At 40.7% G+C, this 18973-nt stretch overlaps 1 protein-coding gene and 1 non-coding gene across 3 annotated transcripts in view; both read left to right on the forward strand.

The window, feature by feature from the left end:
- GAB3 (GRB2 associated binding protein 3) overlaps window positions 1-18973 on the forward strand; it is an 84703-nt gene that overhangs the window by 31714 nt on the left and 34016 nt on the right. Inside the window, exons 2-4 of one of the 2 annotated variants that reach the window (XM_046672747.1) lie at window positions 6520-6823; window positions 9233-9452; window positions 10028-10506. In XM_046672747.1, coding sequence (XP_046528703.1) covers window positions 6520-6823; window positions 9233-9452; window positions 10028-10506 — 1003 coding nt within the window. The remainder of the gene's footprint in view (window positions 1-6519; window positions 6824-9232; window positions 9453-10027; window positions 10507-18973) is intronic. The other variant, XM_046672748.1, reaches the window with a different exon arrangement.
- On the forward strand, window positions 13374-13478 carry LOC124246218 (U6 spliceosomal RNA). The gene has a single exon (XR_006890427.1). It is a non-coding gene; the product is annotated as a U6 spliceosomal RNA (small nuclear RNA).

An 18973-nucleotide genomic window follows, 5' to 3' on the forward strand; every position in this document is an offset into this window, starting at 1 on the left:
TACACATTCCTGGGCTCAAGACCAGGCCCAGTGAATTCAGCTCTCTGGAGGTGAGCTGCAGGAAAGTGCATTTTTAGCAGCTCCCTGGGTGATTCTCTTCATTTCTCCCACAGCTGTTTCTTTCTGTACTTCAGGTTCACTGATCACTTCTTCAGTGTCTAGTATGTTATTATGCCCATCCAGTGAATTTTGCACTTCAGATGTTATATTTTTTACCTCCACAGGTTCCGTTTTGTTCTTGTCTGTATCTTCCATTTCTCTCCTCATTATTTACATGTTTTCCTTTAAATCTGAAACATTATAATAGCTGCTTTAAAATTCTTGTCTACTTATTCCATCATCTCTGTCACTTTTAAGTGTCTGTATACTGACTGATTTTTCTCCTGATTATGAGCCACAGTTTACTGCTTCTTTGCATTTTTAGTACTTGGATGCTTTACATTGTAAATATTATATTGTTGACTGTCTGGATTTTTCTATCTTCCCTCAAAAAGTGTTAAACTTTGTTTTGGCAGGCAGTTCAGTAACTTGAAGATCAGCTTGATCATTCCAAGCCTTCTTTTTAAGCTTTCTTAGGGCAGGTCTAGAGTACCTATACTCTTAACTCTAAGGTGTGGCTTTTATAGAGTCTCTACTGAATGTTCCAGGTTTCTCCACTCTAGCTGGTCAGAACTCGGGCATCTCCCAACCATGTGTGAGCTCTGATAGCTATTTAGTTTGTGCATCTCTGGTAGCTGTTTTTGGATTCACCTCATGGGGTTCCGCCCTATGCATGAATAATAACATACATTAGTATTCAGCCAGAGCCTCATGGGGGAGTTTCTATGTCAATTTCTGGAGCTCTTCTTTACACAGCTCCCTCCTCTCTGGTACCATATATTTGGTCTTGTTTTCTAGTTGGTTTTATGGGTAGGGAGCAAGTTCAGTGCCAGGTACACCAATGTTGCCAGAAGTGGAAGTTCTCCCCAGTGACTTAGATGCACAAGAATGGTTGGGGAATGTAGTATTTTGCTGGGGCTGTACCCAAGTACCACAAACTGAATGGCTTAAATAGAAATTTGTTGTCTCACAGTTCCAGAGGCTAGAGGTCTGAGATCAAGGTGTAGGCAGGGTTGGTTCCTTCTGAGGGCTATGAAGAAAGGGTGTGTTCCAGCCCTCTCTCCTTGGCTTGTTGATGGCTGTCTTCTCCATCTGTCTCTTCACAATGTCTTCCTTCTATGCATATCTGGGTCCAAATGTTTCCTTTTTATAAGGACACCAGTCATATTGTATTGGGGCCCACTCTAATGACCTCATTTAACTTAGTAAAGACCCTGTCTCCAAATGCAATCACATTCTGAGGTCCTGGAGGGTAGGACTTCCACACATGAATTTAGCGGGGACACAAGTCTGAATCCCTCTTCCCTAGATACTAAAGTGGTGGCAATTTTCCAAACCTGCCATTGTACAGCACCCACCTCGGCCTTGCAGGTGCTTGCCCCTTTATTTCACCTAGTGGGTCACTCTCTATCAAGAAATAAACTAGGAGGTGTTTGTAAACTGTGAAATCAGCATGTTGGTTTAAGAGAAGAGCAACACATAGCTTTTACTCTCAGAAGGATGAGATTCAATGGTTCCTCTAACAATTCCATCAAAATGAGCAGGACTGTGGTCGTTTTAGCCTCCCTTAGATTCTAGAAATGAGCACAAACACTTTTCCACAAAGTTACAGGATGTTGCAGGTTTTTGTTGTTGGAGATGACACTGGTGGGGTGGCAATGAGTCAGCTTGGTGGCTGTGGCAGGAAAGACTGATGAGAAATGGATCTTTTGATGGTCAGAGCTGGAAAAGCCCTCAGAGCCCATCAGTGTACAGTGGTGGAACATGGGCTCCAGATGGGAAAAGCATTTTCTCCAGGGAAAGTGGTGTCTTGTGCCCTGGGGGCTAATGCTCCCATTGTCATTTTATGTTAATTGCAAGTTAATAATGTTTTGCTGTCCATTTTTCATTGGTTCACTGCAATTATGCCATAAGGGAGATGGGACAAGGTTTATTATCTCTACTTACAGGTGGCAGGACTGACATTCGCAGCAGTAGAGTTAATTGCTCAGGGTCACCCAGAAAGTCAGAAGTAGAATCAGAATTCAAACACAGGTCTCCTGACTTTCAGTTCACCTGCCCCTTTTTTGCACTCTATTTCTCTGAGTCATCATTGTGGATACTTGTTGGCACAGTGATTCTGCTTTCTAGATCCTCTTGGCCCAAGACACGCTCATCTTCACAGTCTATCCTGAACTGTTGGCCTCATCCTTTTCTATCTTGGCTTCCCAAGCTGCTCATGACCTGCCCAGCAGAAGGAGGCCCAAGGGGAGAAGGTGGAGTCCAGCCCAACCATGGAAGCCAGCAATCCTGCTTTGTAAAATGTAAACATCTCCCCAATAAGAAGAGACAGAAGCTCTGTTCTGCATGCCTTTGTGAGCTTACCAATGCCCTACCAGACCAGCACCCTTCTGCCTTTCGTGCAGAGAGCCTGACACATAGTGGGTATTCAGTAACCGTTTATTGAAGGAATCCATGAAGATGTCCTGTACAGAGGAATTATTTTAAAATCCTTTTTATCCTAAAAGAAAACAAATATATCAAACCACATAAAACAATTGTATGGCCTAATGAATTATTATTAGGTAAGCCCCCTTGTAACCACCCACCAGTTGAAAAATAAAAAAATAACTTTGCCCCCATCTGCCTTATCTCAATCACAATGTCCTCCTTTTCCCCATAAGTAACTACTGTCCTGACATGTATAGAAATCTTTGCGTTTTTTTATGTTCTTATCACTCAAATGAGCATCCCCTAGGCACTATAATTTAGTCTAGCACATTTAAAACATTTTTATTACCTTTTAAGTCTCATTCAATCCCTACATCCCCTCTTCTGTCCTTTCTTTTTCTCATCATTTATCTGTTGAAGCATCTGGGCCTTTGAGCTGCAGAATTTCCCACAATCTGGCTTTTGCTGATTGCACCCTCCTGCCAGCCTATCGAAGGCACAGAATGTCTTCTCTTCCTGACTTAGCAACTCTTGGTGCTTAATACCTCTACAGTCCCTGCTAATTTACTGGGGACAGCGAAATGGTGAGACTCTAATTCCAACGTTTGTTTTGTCCAGAATGATGCTTGATTCTTCCCCCTTGCTTACCGGTGTGCAAGAAAATGAAGTGGTTCCTTCGTATCCTTTGAGGGTGACAAATTCTTTTTTTCTTTTTTAATATCGTGATGAACTCATGGATATAAACACATTTGATGAATCTCAAGCCACTGTAATTATTATATTTATTAAAGCTCAAATTCTTCCATCTTTGTCCAGTGGCTTTGTCCAGATTGGCTTCTGAGTCCTTTTGACATGACCCTAGTCATCTTTGATAACTTTCTTTGGCACTGTTTCACTGTAAACTTTGGTGCTGGCTGACTGCTTTCGGAGGTCTTGGTCACATATCTCCCATTTTCAGAAGCCTATAAGCCTGGTGGGACAGGACTTACATGGTCTCCTCTTCCACCTACTTAGCAAGGAACTCCAAGAATACGTCATTTCTGCTTTTGCATAATCGCCACTTTTAGGTAGGGATTTAAAACTCTAAGGGAGGGCATGCTGGTGAGTTTGCATGATTTATCAGGAAGATTACGCTATATCCTATTCAAGTTCCTGGGTGACTATTCTTTTCTGTTTCTGCTCTCATGCCTGCCTTCCAGTTCTGCTGATCTACATGCACTTACCCAAAGCTTCGTGCCTCTTTCATCTTGATGCCTTTGCACATGCTGCTTCCTCAGCCCTTCTTCAGTCTCAGCTTAGCCATCACTTCCTCCTGGAAGCTTCCCCAGACCCACCGATCTGATAGAGATGTCTCTCTTATGTGTTCTTATAGCATTTTGGCTTTCCCTTATCATAGCACTTGTCTTGCTGACCGCAGTTGTCTGTTTATCCATCTACCCACTTTCCTGCTGCTCACGAGACTGTGAATGGCAGGACCTGCAGCTTGTTCACCTCTGTTTCCCCAGTGTCTGCATGGTGTCCAGCATATTAGTAGGCTATCAACAGATCATTGTTGAACGAATGAGTGAAACCCAGACTTGTCCACATCATTCTCTTCCTTGCACTCCTACTGCTCCCGGTTGACTCCTCTACTAGCACGCTCCTTGCCTGGGGTTGAAACCTACCTCCCTCCCCATCCCAGCTGGATAGCAATCTCTCTTAGGGACCAGCTCTAACCCCCTTCTCTATCTCTACCATCTGGCAGGATGCACGGTGACTCGGTGTTACTTCTTTCCCCAACACTGTTATTTAAGGATAAGAAATTTGTTTCCATAAAACTAATAGCAGTTAACTTGAAACTTGTTTCTGCACTCAATTTAACTTCCTCTTTTAGAATCATTTTTGGGAAGTACAACAAAGTTCCTCTTCACATTTCCCTACCAAAGTGCCTTTTGAAAGTTTGGGGTCCCCCAGGCTCCCCATGAAAGCTTTCCTAGGCAGGCCCACATGGCATTCTCTCATTCCCCCGGCCCCTGCCCTGGGTCCACTCTGGCTCAGGGAATGCTGGTACTAGGCCTTATGTTCCATTGCCTCAGGCACTTTCAGAAGCCTGAGTTTCCCACCTCCCACACCCCAAACCCCAAAGTGACACTTGAGCTCCTTCTCTCATGGTTAGTGGCTGCACCCTATTCCATACCATGTTTTTGCAACAGGAATTTATTGAATCATTAATTCTCCTCTCCCTCCTGGATCACTCTCATGAGCACACAAACATGCTGATACTTCTCTCAGAAAAAAAAGGGCTTTTTATTCTCAGGCATAATTGTAGGTCATTTGTGACAGTTGGCCTCTCCCTCTTCAGTGCTTTATCAGATTCTCTGCTGCCTCAGATCTCATGTTCTTCGGGCAGGGAGGGAGTTGAGAATGCTCCAAACGGTGGCTTTTCCTTTTCCCCTGGCCTCTTGGTCAAAGCTGGTGGGCTTATAAATGTGTCAGGCATAAATGAAGCTAGAGATACAAAAGACTTCCTGTCCCAGTGGTCACCATGCCTCCTGGCAGAACCCCACACTTCCTGCTGTCACACATGCCACTGCATAGGAGAGCAAACCACAGAGCTATAAATCTCTCCACTTGCATTTGCCAACTGCAGCATCGAGCATCTCTGATGGAAGAAAGCCCTGCTTTCAGCCTGTGAGCCTGGTGCATGTGTCTGTTCTCTACAGCAGAAAGCAAGGGTATGCTGTCCATTGGGGCTGGCCGGGTGGCATGCACTGAGCAAAGGGCACCTAAACATAAGATAGGGAACTTGAGGCAGGTCCTCACTCACTTCTGCCTGGCGCCAGGAGATGACAGGGAAGTTTACAGATACTGAGGACTCCTTCGAATGGCTGGCGGGGCTATGGTCAACTGCAAAGACCTCTTTCCCCAGGCCTCATACCCAAGGGGATAGGTCATCCCTTTATCTGTTTGGATTTACACCTCTCCTTGGTACTGTCCGCAGCAAACATTTTAGATCAAGGGTGAGTGGGGAGCCGAGAAGCTCCCCCTCGGTAGCTCCAGTAGTGTGCCAAGCAGCCTGCCATATCTTGGTTCTGGTTTCTTTGGAGCATCAGTGCCTCCTTTCTTTTCTGAGCATGGACTAAGCTTTGCCTGATCAAAGCTTAGTCTTAGTTCAAGACTTGGCTCTTTCCAAGATTCCTATTGTGCTAAGGAAAGTTCCTTTCAATTGTTATAGTGTTTCTCAACAGAGCACTGATAGCTTTAGGCCAGACAATTCCTGTACCCACCAGCCTTTATGACAAGCAAAACACGCCTATTTTCAGAGTCCCCCTAGGGCATCTCAATGCCTGGTTGAGAAGCACTGTTACTTAGAGGGTGAATGCCTAAGTGTCTTCCATCTTTAAAAAAAAAATCCCTTGACGCCAGAGCTCTCCCTCTTGGGGAGTTTTATAGAAAGACAGTCATATCAACTTCAGATAATGATAATCCTCTCTCTTCTCCAATGTAGATGATTTTTCTTTTCTTCTTGAGCAGTTCTCTAGAAGTTAAATAACAGCGTTAAATGATACCGACAATGGCGGGCGCTTGTGATTTGCACCTGATTTTAATGTATGATGTTGGCTTTTGGATTAAGATAGACAGCGGTAAGGAAGCTTCCTTGTTCTTCATTGCTAAGATTTTTTTTTAAGGCCCGAGTAGAAATTAATTTGTATCACATGCCTTTGCTGCATCGATTGTGACAATTGCATAATTCTGGTCCTTCGGCCTCTGGGTGTGAATCTCATTACTACACTCCTCAATAATGGCCCAGTCTTTAAATACTTGAATAAGGCATACTTGAAGATGGCGCACTAGTCCTTTAATCCAAAGCTGGAGGGACTTTGTGCTTCACTGTTAGATTGGCTGATTTACTTCTTTTCTGCTGTCCTTGTCATGAAATAGGTTCTTGGCAGAGTCTGAGAAACGAGAGCAATTGGTCCAGTAACCCCTTGTTGAATTGCCTCTCTGCAGGCCTGGCGCAAGCGCTGGTTTGTCCTGCGGCGCGGCCGCATGAGCGGCAACCCCGACGTCTTGGAGTACTACAGGAACAAGCACTCAAGCAAGCCCATCCGCGTGATAGACCTCAGCGAATGTGCAGTGTGCAAGCATGCGGGCCCTGGCTTTGTTCGCAAGGAATTTCAGAATAATTTTGTGTTCATTGTCAAGACTACTTCTCGTACATTCTATCTAGTGGCCAAGACTGAGGAGGAAATGCAGGTGTGGGTGCACAGCATCAGTCAGGTCTGCAACCTCAGCCACCTGGAGGATGGTGCAGGTGAGAACAGAGTTGGAGCTGCTGTGTGCTAAGGGGTGGCCCGGGATGCTGCATGGGAAAACTGTTCAAGGTGCCACTCCTGCCTCCCAAGGGTGTTTTGGCAGGCTAATTTACATCAGAACTGTTCCCACCAAGTCCAGTACCAGAAATTGCTCCCTTTCACCTGGTTTGAGGTTTCAGGTCCGAATGTGCCACACATGGAGATTTACAGGTGACTTCAATGGCTTCAAGGCTGATCTGTGCCCTTGCCCTCATCAGCCACAGAGAACGCATCCTGCTGCTGATTTTCTAGAAATATTAAATATCACCATTTTTCAAAAATTCATGGAATTTCAGCTTTTCTGTTGCCTATTGGGTTGTTCAGCACTAGATGACAGAAAGACAGAACTTGGCTACTTGTCATAGGCATGGAAGAATTCCTCATGTCTCCAATTGGCTCAAGTCCCTGCAAGGGAAATTACCCTAAGTTTGCTCTGGGCCGTTTCTGGGCAGTGGGAGCAAATGACCCATGGGGCTCTTTCTCCCTCTTCCTTTCTCTCTCACTCTCACTCTTGCTCTCTCTCTTTCATACACGTACACACACGCATGTGCGCGTGCACACACAAACACACACACACTGCCCATTTTAATATACCAGGGTTAATGCACCCAGGGTGACAATTCACTCCCCTTCACAAATTTTGTTGTTGAGACTCTAGCATCATCGCACCATGCCCTGACCTTCAAACTATGGGACTTTGAATCTGATTTCCTTTAGTAGACAAAAATCTTACCCCTAAATCCCATGGCCTACAGTTGCTTCAACATTTCCACCATTACTGCTTGTTCTCTGCCACTGAAATATCCACATTATAACGCTAGGTGGTGGTAGAGAGTCAGAGTTGCATCTCTCTCCAGGACAGGCACTTGAGAGAGCGCTTCCTAAGGACAAAGTCCTTTCCTTCTCATACACCAGGGAAGCTTATTAAGTGAAGCTACTCAGTCACATTGCTGAACTTTGAGAGCACACAAATAAAAGGAAATGAAATGGTGGGAAATTCTTTATCATTGCTACAAACTACAAAACTTGTTGCAAAGTTGCAGTGAATCTGTCCTGGCGAGAGTCCAATACTATGCAAACAAGCAGAGCCTCCCCAAGCAACTCTCCAGCCTTGCGTCTCACTCTTCACCACCTTAGTCCCTACCTTCAGCCCAAACTAGATATGTATTCCTGTGTCATGTTATGTGTGTCCTCTGTTTCTTTCCTCATCCAAGAATTATCCTAAAACATAAATACATAACATGTTTCCCAATATCTGAAAAGGAATGAGAATGAGTAAGGTACCAGGCAGAAAACAGAAAGCCCTGGGGTGAAGTTGGAGGAAGCCAGAAACCCCCCATGACCTCTTTTGTTCCCTGTAGGCCCCCTCAGTTTTTAGGAAGAGCAGAGTAAGGACAGAGTTCTCTTCATCTGAGAACCATGTCCAAAGTGCTTTCTTGTGGCTTTTCACATACAGTGTTTGGTTCTGTCTCCAGCAACCACAGATGGTCAACACATCATGCCTGAGTACTCTGACCAGGAGCTCTGTTAAATGCTTTTGCGTATTAGCTTGCCTTATCCCCAGACCGACTCTGTGGCATATGTACTGTTAGCATCTCCACTTTACAGAGAAGGAAACTTGCAGCAGGCATTTAACTTGCCCAAGGTCACAACAGCTAGATGATACAGGAATCCTGAACTCCTCCCGACTTGGTTCAAAGGAGAAATAAAACCAGGCTATTCATTGGGAGTTTCTGAATGTTGTGTTCCATGAGAAATGTGGGCTTTACCAGCCATCACAACACCCTGTTTCTTTCCTTCCTTTTCCTTATGTGTCATTAACAGTATTCTTTATCTATGTGTTACTCGTCCGTCTCCTCTGGTGGGCTGTAAACTCCAGCAAAGGCAGAATTAGAACAGTTCCAGGTACATAATAGCTACAATAGTAGGTATTCTATATAGACATAAATAGACATATGTATCTCTATATGCATACATACATATATGCATAAATGCATACGTAAGTATAGACATATATTTGTTATGCATAAATATATGTGTGTGTGTATATGTATATTTGTTGAGTGAATAAACAGTGATGCAGGGCTGTGGCTGAGGGCCATAAAGAAGCTGTGTGTAGACTTTCTAACTGCAGATATTTTGGCCAAGAATGCTTGTTTTTTTTTTGTTGATTTTTTTTTTACTCTTAATTGATTCAACACTTCACTCTTGGAACATTGGCCTTCTTTCCCAGACATTGTTTATAGCTTGAGGAAATTGTCTCCTCCATCAGTACAAACACCAGCTGTGATTTGCATCTTCTATTTGTCTTCTTAGATGCTGTTTGAGAAATTGTGAGTGAGTGTTAACCTGGGAAATTATTCCTCCAGCAGATTCCATGGAGAGCCTCTCTCACCTGCCCTCCTCCCTCCAGCCGTCGTCGGCCAGCGCCCTTCACATGGCCCATGCTGTCAGCTCCTCCTTGCCAAGAGATGACCCAAGCACTAGTACCATAGCCACTGAGGAAACCAGAAGTGAGTCAGAGTTTCTCTTCCTTCCTGATTATCTGATTCTGTCCAACTGTGAGACTGGAAGACTGCACCATGCCAGGTATGCTTCTGTGCACGACTGTCTCTGAGCTGGCTCCCCTCTGTTTACAGAACCCACACTGCCTCCTCTCGCGGGGTCTGTCACTGAGATATGCTCGGTGTGCTTGACCAAATCAGTCCATTTAGCCATAGCATCTTCTAGTGGGCGTATCTGCCTTCACTTCTCTTCCGCTGCTGCCAAGGTGGGGACAGATCACTATTAACCACTGTGAAGGTTGAAGCACGCAATATACTAAACAAAATGAGTCATATATTTCAGCATTGTGGCTTTCATTTCTAACCTTGCATTTTCATATGCATCTGACTTTTATAGTATGAAAAAAGTCAACAAACTATTTTTTCCTGTCTCAAGGGGTTGGTGTAACAGAGTTGTAGAGAGAACGTGGCTATACAAGTAAAATAAAAGGTACTATTAAAGGGATGGGAGTGAGGCCAACATGGGTTTTTATGGTGGAAGGATGACTTTCTTCTTCAGACTTCTGCAAAGGGTATAGTGGTAGTGTTGCTGTGGTACCAGCTATGGCTGCCAGGGACTTGCTACATTTCAGTCAAATTTACATGCTTTTCTTCCCTCAGTCTACCCACCAGATGTGATAGCTGGTCAAACTCAGACCGCTCATTGGAACAGACTTCATTCGATGATGTTTTTGTCGACTGTCTGCAGCCGCTGCCCTCTAGTAACTTGGTCCACCCCTCACGCCTTGGGAATGGATCTCAGGAGGTGCCTTCCACGAGGGCTCAGGCTGCCCTAATCTGGAGTAGAGATATTAATGGGCCATCCAGGGACCACTTTTCTTCACCATTGCTGCAAACTTCCTTAAATTCCACCATTCAGGTAGATAAAAACCAAGGTTCCTTGTCCTATGGGGTAAAAGAAGTAGACATTATGTCCAACACACCACCTCCCCGACCCCCTAAGCCAAGCCATCTCTCTGAACGGCGCCAAGAGGAGCAGCTCCTATGGAGTGGGCACAGCAACGTCAAAAAGGCAGACAGCGCTATGGTACCAAGAAGAATCTCCCTCTCTGGTTTAGATCACATGAGAACCTGGAAAGGTAAGCTTTGGATGTTAACATTCGGGTCCAGAGAGAAGCTTGGCTCCTCTCCCCTCCTTGCGTTCATGTGAGGATGTGGCTCAGTGTCCCTTGCTCAAGCTGGTTCAGTATCCCAGTGGGGCCAGGCCCTTGGTGGAAGCACATAGCCTGAATGCTAGGAACTCTCCTGCTCCCAGGGTCCACCCTCTCCTTTGAATCTGGTCACCAGGAGATACTTGGGTCCCTGTAAATGCTGAAAGAAGTCAGAGCCCTAGTCCCTTAGCCATGCCCCTGCCCATGTGGTGGGCTCCCCACCTGAGACTAAAGTCCTGGTGTTTGCTTGGAGTCAGCATCATTCATTATCCCAGCTGACATGTTCTTTCCAAATTCTAACTGTAAAGCCGTTTATTCTCATGAGGTTGCCTTGCTTTCTTTCTCTCTCTCTCTTGCTCTCTCTATCCAAGTATAATCACTCCGACACTGCTACTGATAAAGCCATGTTTTAAAGGAATAATGGAAGCTTGAGGAATGCAAACTCATTTCAATTTGTATACATCTCTCATTCTGACTGAGGAACTAAGTCACTCTGGCAAAGACCCCCCCCCAATGTCCCTAGTGATGTCACCATTACATGTGTTACTTCCTTCTGACAACCTCCATGAACTGAATATATGCTGATTACACAAAGGTCTTAATGTGCTAACATGTGTGAACAGTGGACAAAAAGGGAAAACTGAGAGAGGAGGTAAGCAGATTTTGGAAAGTGAAATGAATAAAACCAGTAGAATAATAGAATATGAAAATGAATTAAAAGTCTCAAATTGAAGAACAAAAAAGTTGAAATAATTTAAAATTTCAAGACAGACATAAAACAATTAGGTTGTGTTCTTTTACACGAAGGCAAACAAAGGCTAAAACTCATTAAAATATGGGTTTTGACCATGAAACAGAGAGCCAAACAGCAGTGGTAGACAGAAGCAAAATGATCTGATAAAGCAGAGGGAACAGGTCAAATCAATTGCTCTGCCTTCCCCATTGAGGTCCACCTGGAATCAATGTTTGTGTGTGGTGGCAGAGTGGGGTCAAGGTTCATTACTGTCCATGTGGATCTCTATCCAGTGACCAGGAACCCTTGACTGGAAAGGTTGTCAGGTTCCCAAGGTCCTCCAGTGCTCCCTCTGTCATAAATGAACTGTCTGTGTAGGTGGGGGTCTGCGTCTCAGCTCTGCTTTCTCTCCCGTTGGGCCCCCTGTTCCAGCCTGCACCAATGCCACACTGTTGGAATTATTGTACTTTTCTGTCTTGATATCCAGTAGAGGAAGTCCTCCCACTTGTTCTTTAAGAGTGCCATGCCCATTGTAGGCCAATTTTAAAGTCAGCCGGTCAGATTCCAGACATACATATACAAAAATATTTGGAATTTGAGGAGGGTTGCATTGTATCTATAGATCAATTTGTGAAGATTTGACATCCTTACAATGTTGAGTTTCCAATTCGTGAACAGAAAATATCTTTCCATTTATGTAGATCTTATTTGATTTCTGTCTATAATGTTTTATGGTTTTTAGTGAAGCCTTGTGTATCTCTTATTAATGTATTCATTATTTTTTGTGTTACTGTCAGTGGTATTTTATTTTAATAACTTTTTTGTTGTATAAAATTAAATTCATTTTCTATTTTAATTTTGTATCTAGCTTTTCTGAACTGTAGATTATTTTGCATTTTCTTCCTGTACAATCATATCACATGCAAATGCTAATAATAACTTTGTTTCTTCTTTTATAACACTTATATCTTTCACTTACTTTTTCTTAGGTCACTGGTTGGGCTAGGAAGTTCAGGACATTGTTGAATAGTAGTGATAACAGGTATCCTTGTCTTATTCCTGATCTCAGATGGAAAGCTTCCAACATTTCACCATTATATTGTGGTTTGCAGTAGATTTTTGTAGATACCATTCATTAGATTGAGGGCATTTTCTGATATTCCTACTTCGCTAAGTGTTATTTTTTAATCATGAATGGATATTGAATTTATTGAAACATTTTATGATCGTATGCTTTTTCTCCTTCATCCTGTTAACGTGAAGAAGTTCATTGATTGATTTTTGAACGCTAAACCAACCTTGCATTCCTGAAGTAAACTCAACTTCATCATGAGCGGTATCCTTTTTATAAAATATTAGATTTGTTTTGCTCATATTTTGTTTTGAATTTGTTTTTTGATCTATGTTTCTGAGAGAGATTGTCCTGTAATTTTTTCCTTTTTATTTATCTTGGGATTCACTGGGTTTCCTGAATTTGAAGACCAGTGTCTTTCAACATTTCTAGAAAAATCTAAGCTATTATGTATTCAAATGTTGCCTCTTCTCCATTGTCCCTATTTTTCCTCTGAAACCCCAATTATAGGTATTTTAGACTTCCTACTTTATCTTGCATGTTTCTTATATTCTCTTTTACATTTTTCATCTCATTTCCCTGAATCCCAGTAATTTCTTTCAGTTTTTGAAGTCTTTCTTCAACTCTACCTAATCTACTGTATAACTCATATTTTTTTAATACATTTCTTTTTGAGGAAGATTAGCCCTGAGCTAACATCTGCCACCAATCCTCCTCTTTTTGCTGAGGAAGACTGGCCCTGAGCTAATATCTGTGCCATCTTCCTCTACTTTATATGCCTACCACAGCATGGCTTGACAAGCGGTGCGTAGGTCTGCACCCAGGATCCAAACTGGCAAACCCCAGGCCTCTGAAGCATAACGTGCAAATTTAACTGCTGTGTCACTGGGCCAGCCCCATGTATAAGTCATATTTTGAATTCAAATTTCATTAATTTTATAGGAATATATATTTATATTTCAAAATCATAATTCTAAAAAGGTACACAGAGTCCACTTCAGCAGCATATGTACTAAGATTGGAAAGATAAAGAAAAGATTAGCATGTTCCCTGCAGAGGGATGACATGCAAGTTCATGAAGTGTTCTATATTTTGCTTTCCTTTTCTAATGTTCATGGGTGGGGAAACTGAGGCTCTGATAAGCACAGTGACTTATCCAATTGAGGGCCCTTCTAGCTTCAAACCCTACCCCCAATTCCTCCTCCTCCTCCTCCTCCAAAAAAGATGTACAATGAAAAATCTTTTTTGTACCTCTGTCTCCTGTTTGCTCTTTTCCAACCACCCATATCCTTCCAGAAAAATTTCTAGATATTCAAGAAAATATAGCTATATAGTCTGCATTTTAATGCAAATAGTAGCATTCTCACACTCCATTCTGTCCATTGTTTTTCATCTTAAGAATATATCTTGATGATTTTTTTTTTACATTAGTACAAATACTATAGCTTTTGATCCAGCAATTTCACTTCCAGGAATTTAGCCTACTGTTGCTATTAAGGGCAGTACTGGGACAGCAGCAGTGTTTGAATATGGACTGTATAGTAATTTTGATAGATGGTATAAATTGATCCAACTCCCATGAAGGGTAATCTTGGCTACAAAGTGCTTATTCATGTATAAATGATGTATGTACATGGTTCATGATTGAAAAATTATTTGTAAAAGAAAAGATTGGAATTAACCCAAATGTTCATCAATAGAGAACTGGTTAAATAAATTATTCTACATCCATTCAATGGAATGGCTCATATTTGTAAAAAAGAATCAGATGGTTCTCTATGTATATTAGATAATAGTGCTATATCAATGTCAAATTTGCTGAATTTGATTAAAGCACTGTGCTTATATAAAAGAATGTCCTTATTCCTAGGAGATAGATGCTGAAATATTTTGGAGTGAAGATTTCTGATTACTGCAACTTACTCTCAAACGCTTTTGAAAAATATGTTAACATGCATATTATACACAAAGAAAAAGTTTATTTATAGAATCTTCTATATTAACTCACATGTTTGCCATTCTAATGCTCTTTATTTCTTACCATGGCTTTGAGTTACAATCTGTTGTCATTACCTTGCTCCAATATAGCTCCATTCTTTACTCCTTTGCGCTATTATAAAATATATTACATCTTTATATTTTATAGGCCAAAAAATACAGTTTTATATTTATTGTTTTATGTAGTTGTCTTTTAAATCATTTAAGAGAAGAAAAGATAAAAATTTATTCTTCCAAAAAAAAAAATTTATTCTTCCACTGTCTTTTATATTTATCTATATGATTCTCTTTATTGCTGACCTTTACTTCTTGGTGAGGATTTGCATTACCATATGACATCATTTCCTTTTAGCCTGTATGAGAGACTTCCTTTAGTATTTCTTGTAAGGAAGGTCTGCTGACAATAAATTCTCTCAATCTTTGTTTATCCAGGAATGTTTTTATTTCGCATTCATTTTTGAAATACAGTTTTGCTAGATGTAGAGTTCTTGTTTGACAGATTTTTTTTCTTTCAGCATTTTGAATATATAATTCCACTATCTTCTGGCCTCCCCTCATTTTTGATGAGTAGTCTGCTATTAATCTTATTGTGGTTCTCTTGTATTCAATGAATTGGTTTTCTCTTACTGCATTCAAGATTTTCTCTTTGCCTTTGATTTCAACAATTTGACTATGATGTGTCTAGGGATTGATATGTTTGTGTTTATCTTACACAAGATAAATTTTTTGAGTTTCTTGGATGTGTAGATTAATGTTTTTCATCAAGTTTGGGAAATGTTCAGTCATTATTTCTTCAGGAATTTTTTATGCCTCCTTTTCTTTCTCCTCTTCTTGTGAGACTCTAATTACATGTATGTTAGTATGCTTGATAGTGACAAGTCTTTGAAGCTTTGTTAATTTTTCTTCATTCTTTTTCTTTTTTTCAGATTGGACAATTTCTATTGCTCTATTTTGAATTCATTGATTCTTCTGTTAGCTGAAATCTTCTGTTGAGACCCTTTAGTGAAGTCTTCATTTCAGTTATTGTAATTTTCAACTCCAAAATTCCATCTGCTTCTTTTTTGCAATCTCTGTCTTTTTATTGAATCATTGTTATCATACTTTCTTTGAATATGGTTCCCTTTTATTCTTTGAATATACTTATGATAGCAGTTTTGAAGTCTTTTTCTGCTAATTCCAATATCTAAAACTTTTCAGAGGCAGTTTTTATTGACTGCTTTTTTCCCTGTGTATGGATCATATTTTTCTGTTTCTTTGCATATGTTTTAATTTTTGTTGAAAACTGGATATTTTAGATAATATATTGTAGCAACTCTGAATTCTGATCCCACCTAGGATTTTTTATTCTGCTGTTTGTTTAGTGACTTGCCTAGACTGATTCTGTGAAGTCTACCTCTGCCCACAGTGTGCAGCTGCTGAAGTCTCTGCTTACTTTTTGTCTTTTGTATTCCTTTCTTTTATTTGTATGCCTGGCTTCCTAGGGGTCGCTTCTGGGCCAGCATAGTTTACTGATCAGCCAGTGGTCAGAGTATGTACTTAAGTGCTTGAGCCAGTAAGGATTCCACATTTTGCCAATGTATCTGTGTGGGCTGGGAAATGTATTTGAAGTTCAGGCTGTTTAAAAGTCTGCCCCAGCTCTTACTTTCCATGTGGGCAAGGCCTCATGTTCTTCCAGGGATGAGTAGATAACTTGGGCCCTCTTTGACTTTTTCTAAGTGAGTGTAACTCGTGCATTCACACAGTCTTCTAGACCCCCCGGGGTGTGTGATAGTTTATTAAGGTGCACTTTGGTTTTCTCTTTCCCTGGATCATCCTGTTATGTTTCTGTCTGATCTGCTTGTCTACTGCTTGCCATGACCAGTATTAAGACCTCAAGCTTGCTGTGATGTTGGCCCTCCCTGATTGTTTGTCACTGAGATCACTATTGCTTTTGATAAGACCTATAGGAATGGAATTTTTTGTATGTTTTGATCCAAATAAAATTAGTCCCCTTTGGCAGCAAAGCTACTGGTCTTCATGGCTTGCCCTGCCCTAACAGAACTATTTCCAATTGAGCTGGTGAGGGGAATGGGAGCACCCCAAGCTAAAATGCCACAAAATCTCACTGTTCTTACCTGATGTCCAGTAGTTTTTCTTGGATAAATGCTTCCCAATTTGTTGTATGCTTTTGGTAATTTTCTGGAGTCCTCAAATAGTTGGTTTTTTTTTTTTTTTACAATTTTGTACAGTTTTATCATTGCTTTTTGGAGAATGGCTTTGCTGATCTTCTCACTCAGCCAGACATTCCAGGAGTCTTGCCTCTCTGTTTGCTAATATTTTATCTAAGATTTTTACATTGATAATCATAACTGATATTAGTCTTTAATGTTCTGATTTATTTTATCTTTATCAGATTTAGCTACCAAAGTTCTACTTGCTTCATAAAAAGAATTAGAAATTCTCCTTGATTTTCTATGCTCTGGAACAATTTATGTAGCAGTGGGACTGTCTGGTCTTTGAAGGTTTGGTAAAATTCTTTGTTGAAACCATCTGGTCCTGGGGCTTTTGGGAGGATGCTCCATGGTAACTTACTCTGTTTTAGTCTATGGAAATTTGTATGTGTAACATTTCCATTCCTATTTGGGTCAATTTTGACATACTGTATTTTCCTAGGAAATTATTCATTTCATCTAGATTTTAAAATTTATTTGCGTAGAGGAGTGCAGAATTGTCTCATGTTTCTTTTAATTCCCTCTATTTCAATGACAGTTTCCTTCTAGTCACTTCTTATTTTGTATATTTGTGCTCCCCCCATTTTATTGATTAGATTGGCTAGTGGGTTGCCCTTTGTTTATTTTGTTCCCCAAAAAACCAAGATTTTTAGTTTTTAAAATTAAATCTACTATTTCTCTGTACTCGATTATTTTCTACTTTTGTCTTTATTTTTGCAATTTCTTTTGGTTTTCTCGCTTGTTCTTTTTCTCACTTTGAACTGGGTATTTAGTTTGTTTATTTTCATTCTGTCATTTTTATCAATATAGCTATTTTAATAGAATTTACGATTCTGGGTGGAATTGACCATTCAGTTATTTCAGGTACTTGGTGGACCCTTTCAATATGTAGATTCAGGTGTTACTTTATTTGTGGATCTTTTCTTGGATTATAATCTTATTTTAGAGATTGGCACCTGTGCTAACATCTGTTGCCAATCTTCTCTTTTTTTCCTCCTTCTTCTTCTCCCCAAACCTCCCAGTACATAGTTGTAGATTCTAGCTGAAAGTGCCTCTGGTGGTGCTATGTGGGACGACACCTCAGCATGGCCTGATGAACGGTGCCATGTCCGCACCCAGGATCCAAACCAGCGAAACCCTGGGCTGCCGAAGCAGAGCACATGAACTTAACCACTCGGCCATGGGGCTGGTCCCTGGATTGTAATTTTAATATTAGTACTATAGTATTGGTTTTTTTTCTTTCTTTGAGGAATCTAATAATATGTATATTGCAACTTCTTTGCCAATCTTCTATTTCAACCACTTTTTCCATGATTCTTTTTACTTCTTCTTTTTTTATTCTCTTAGTTTTTTTCAGACCACATTTTTATTTCAATGTCACTTATTAAATTTTAACTTGAATCTCTTTTCCCCTAGGAATCTTGTAAATAAGGCTTCATTTCTGAGATGGTTTTACCTTTTGCTTCAGTTTCTTTCCTGAGTACAATCAATCAATTCTTATGTCATTTTTTCTATATTTTCATCCATTTCTGTCTTATGTTTTAAGGCAAAATGTTTGAAATAAACTTGATATCTAATATTAGAGGGACACTCAAATTATGGTACATCTGTTAAATGGAAAACAGTACCAGTGAATAAAAGAATGAAGAAATTCTTTTGTGTTTCCCTGCACTGATCTCCACGATATTAAGTGAAAAAAGCAAGTTACAGAACAGTGAGAATAATACGCTACTATTTGTTTTATATATATATATGAATATACATATATTCATAGATTAACTTTTTTTTTTTTATTTTTTTTTAAAGATTTTATTTTATCTTCCTTCTCCCCAAAGCCCCCTGGTACATAGTTGTATATTCTTAGTTGTGGGTCCTTCTAGTTGTGGCATGTGGGACGCTGCCTCAGCGTGGTTTGATGAGCAGTGCCATGTCCGCGCCCAGGATTTGAACTGACGAAACACTGGGCCACCTGCAGCAGAGCGTGTGAACTTAACCACTCGACCATGGGGCCAGCCCCAGATTAACTTTTTAAAGTCACACAAGAAAGTAGTGATTTTTTTTGCCTCCAGAGATGAGACTGGATGGCTGTGGGAGTGAGGTGGGAAGAAGAGTTTTCACTGTAAAGCCTTTTTTTGCTTTTGACGTTTTAAACATATGAGTGCATTAACCTATTCCAAATAAATAAAAGTTGGAAAAATAATCCATTCCTTCCTAGACTTTATATTAGAATGGTGGGAACAGACAAAAAACATAATTTAAAAATAAGGGAATCCAAAACAGCCAGAAAACAATAAGATGGCATTAATAAATCCATACCTATCAATAATTACTCTAAATGTAAATGGATTGAATTCTCCAATCAAAAGGCATAGAGTTCTTGAA

The sequence above is a fragment of the Equus quagga genome, chromosome 10, assembly GCF_021613505.1.
Source record: "Equus quagga isolate Etosha38 chromosome 10, UCLA_HA_Equagga_1.0, whole genome shotgun sequence".
Taxonomy (NCBI): Eukaryota; Metazoa; Chordata; class Mammalia; order Perissodactyla; family Equidae; genus Equus; species Equus quagga.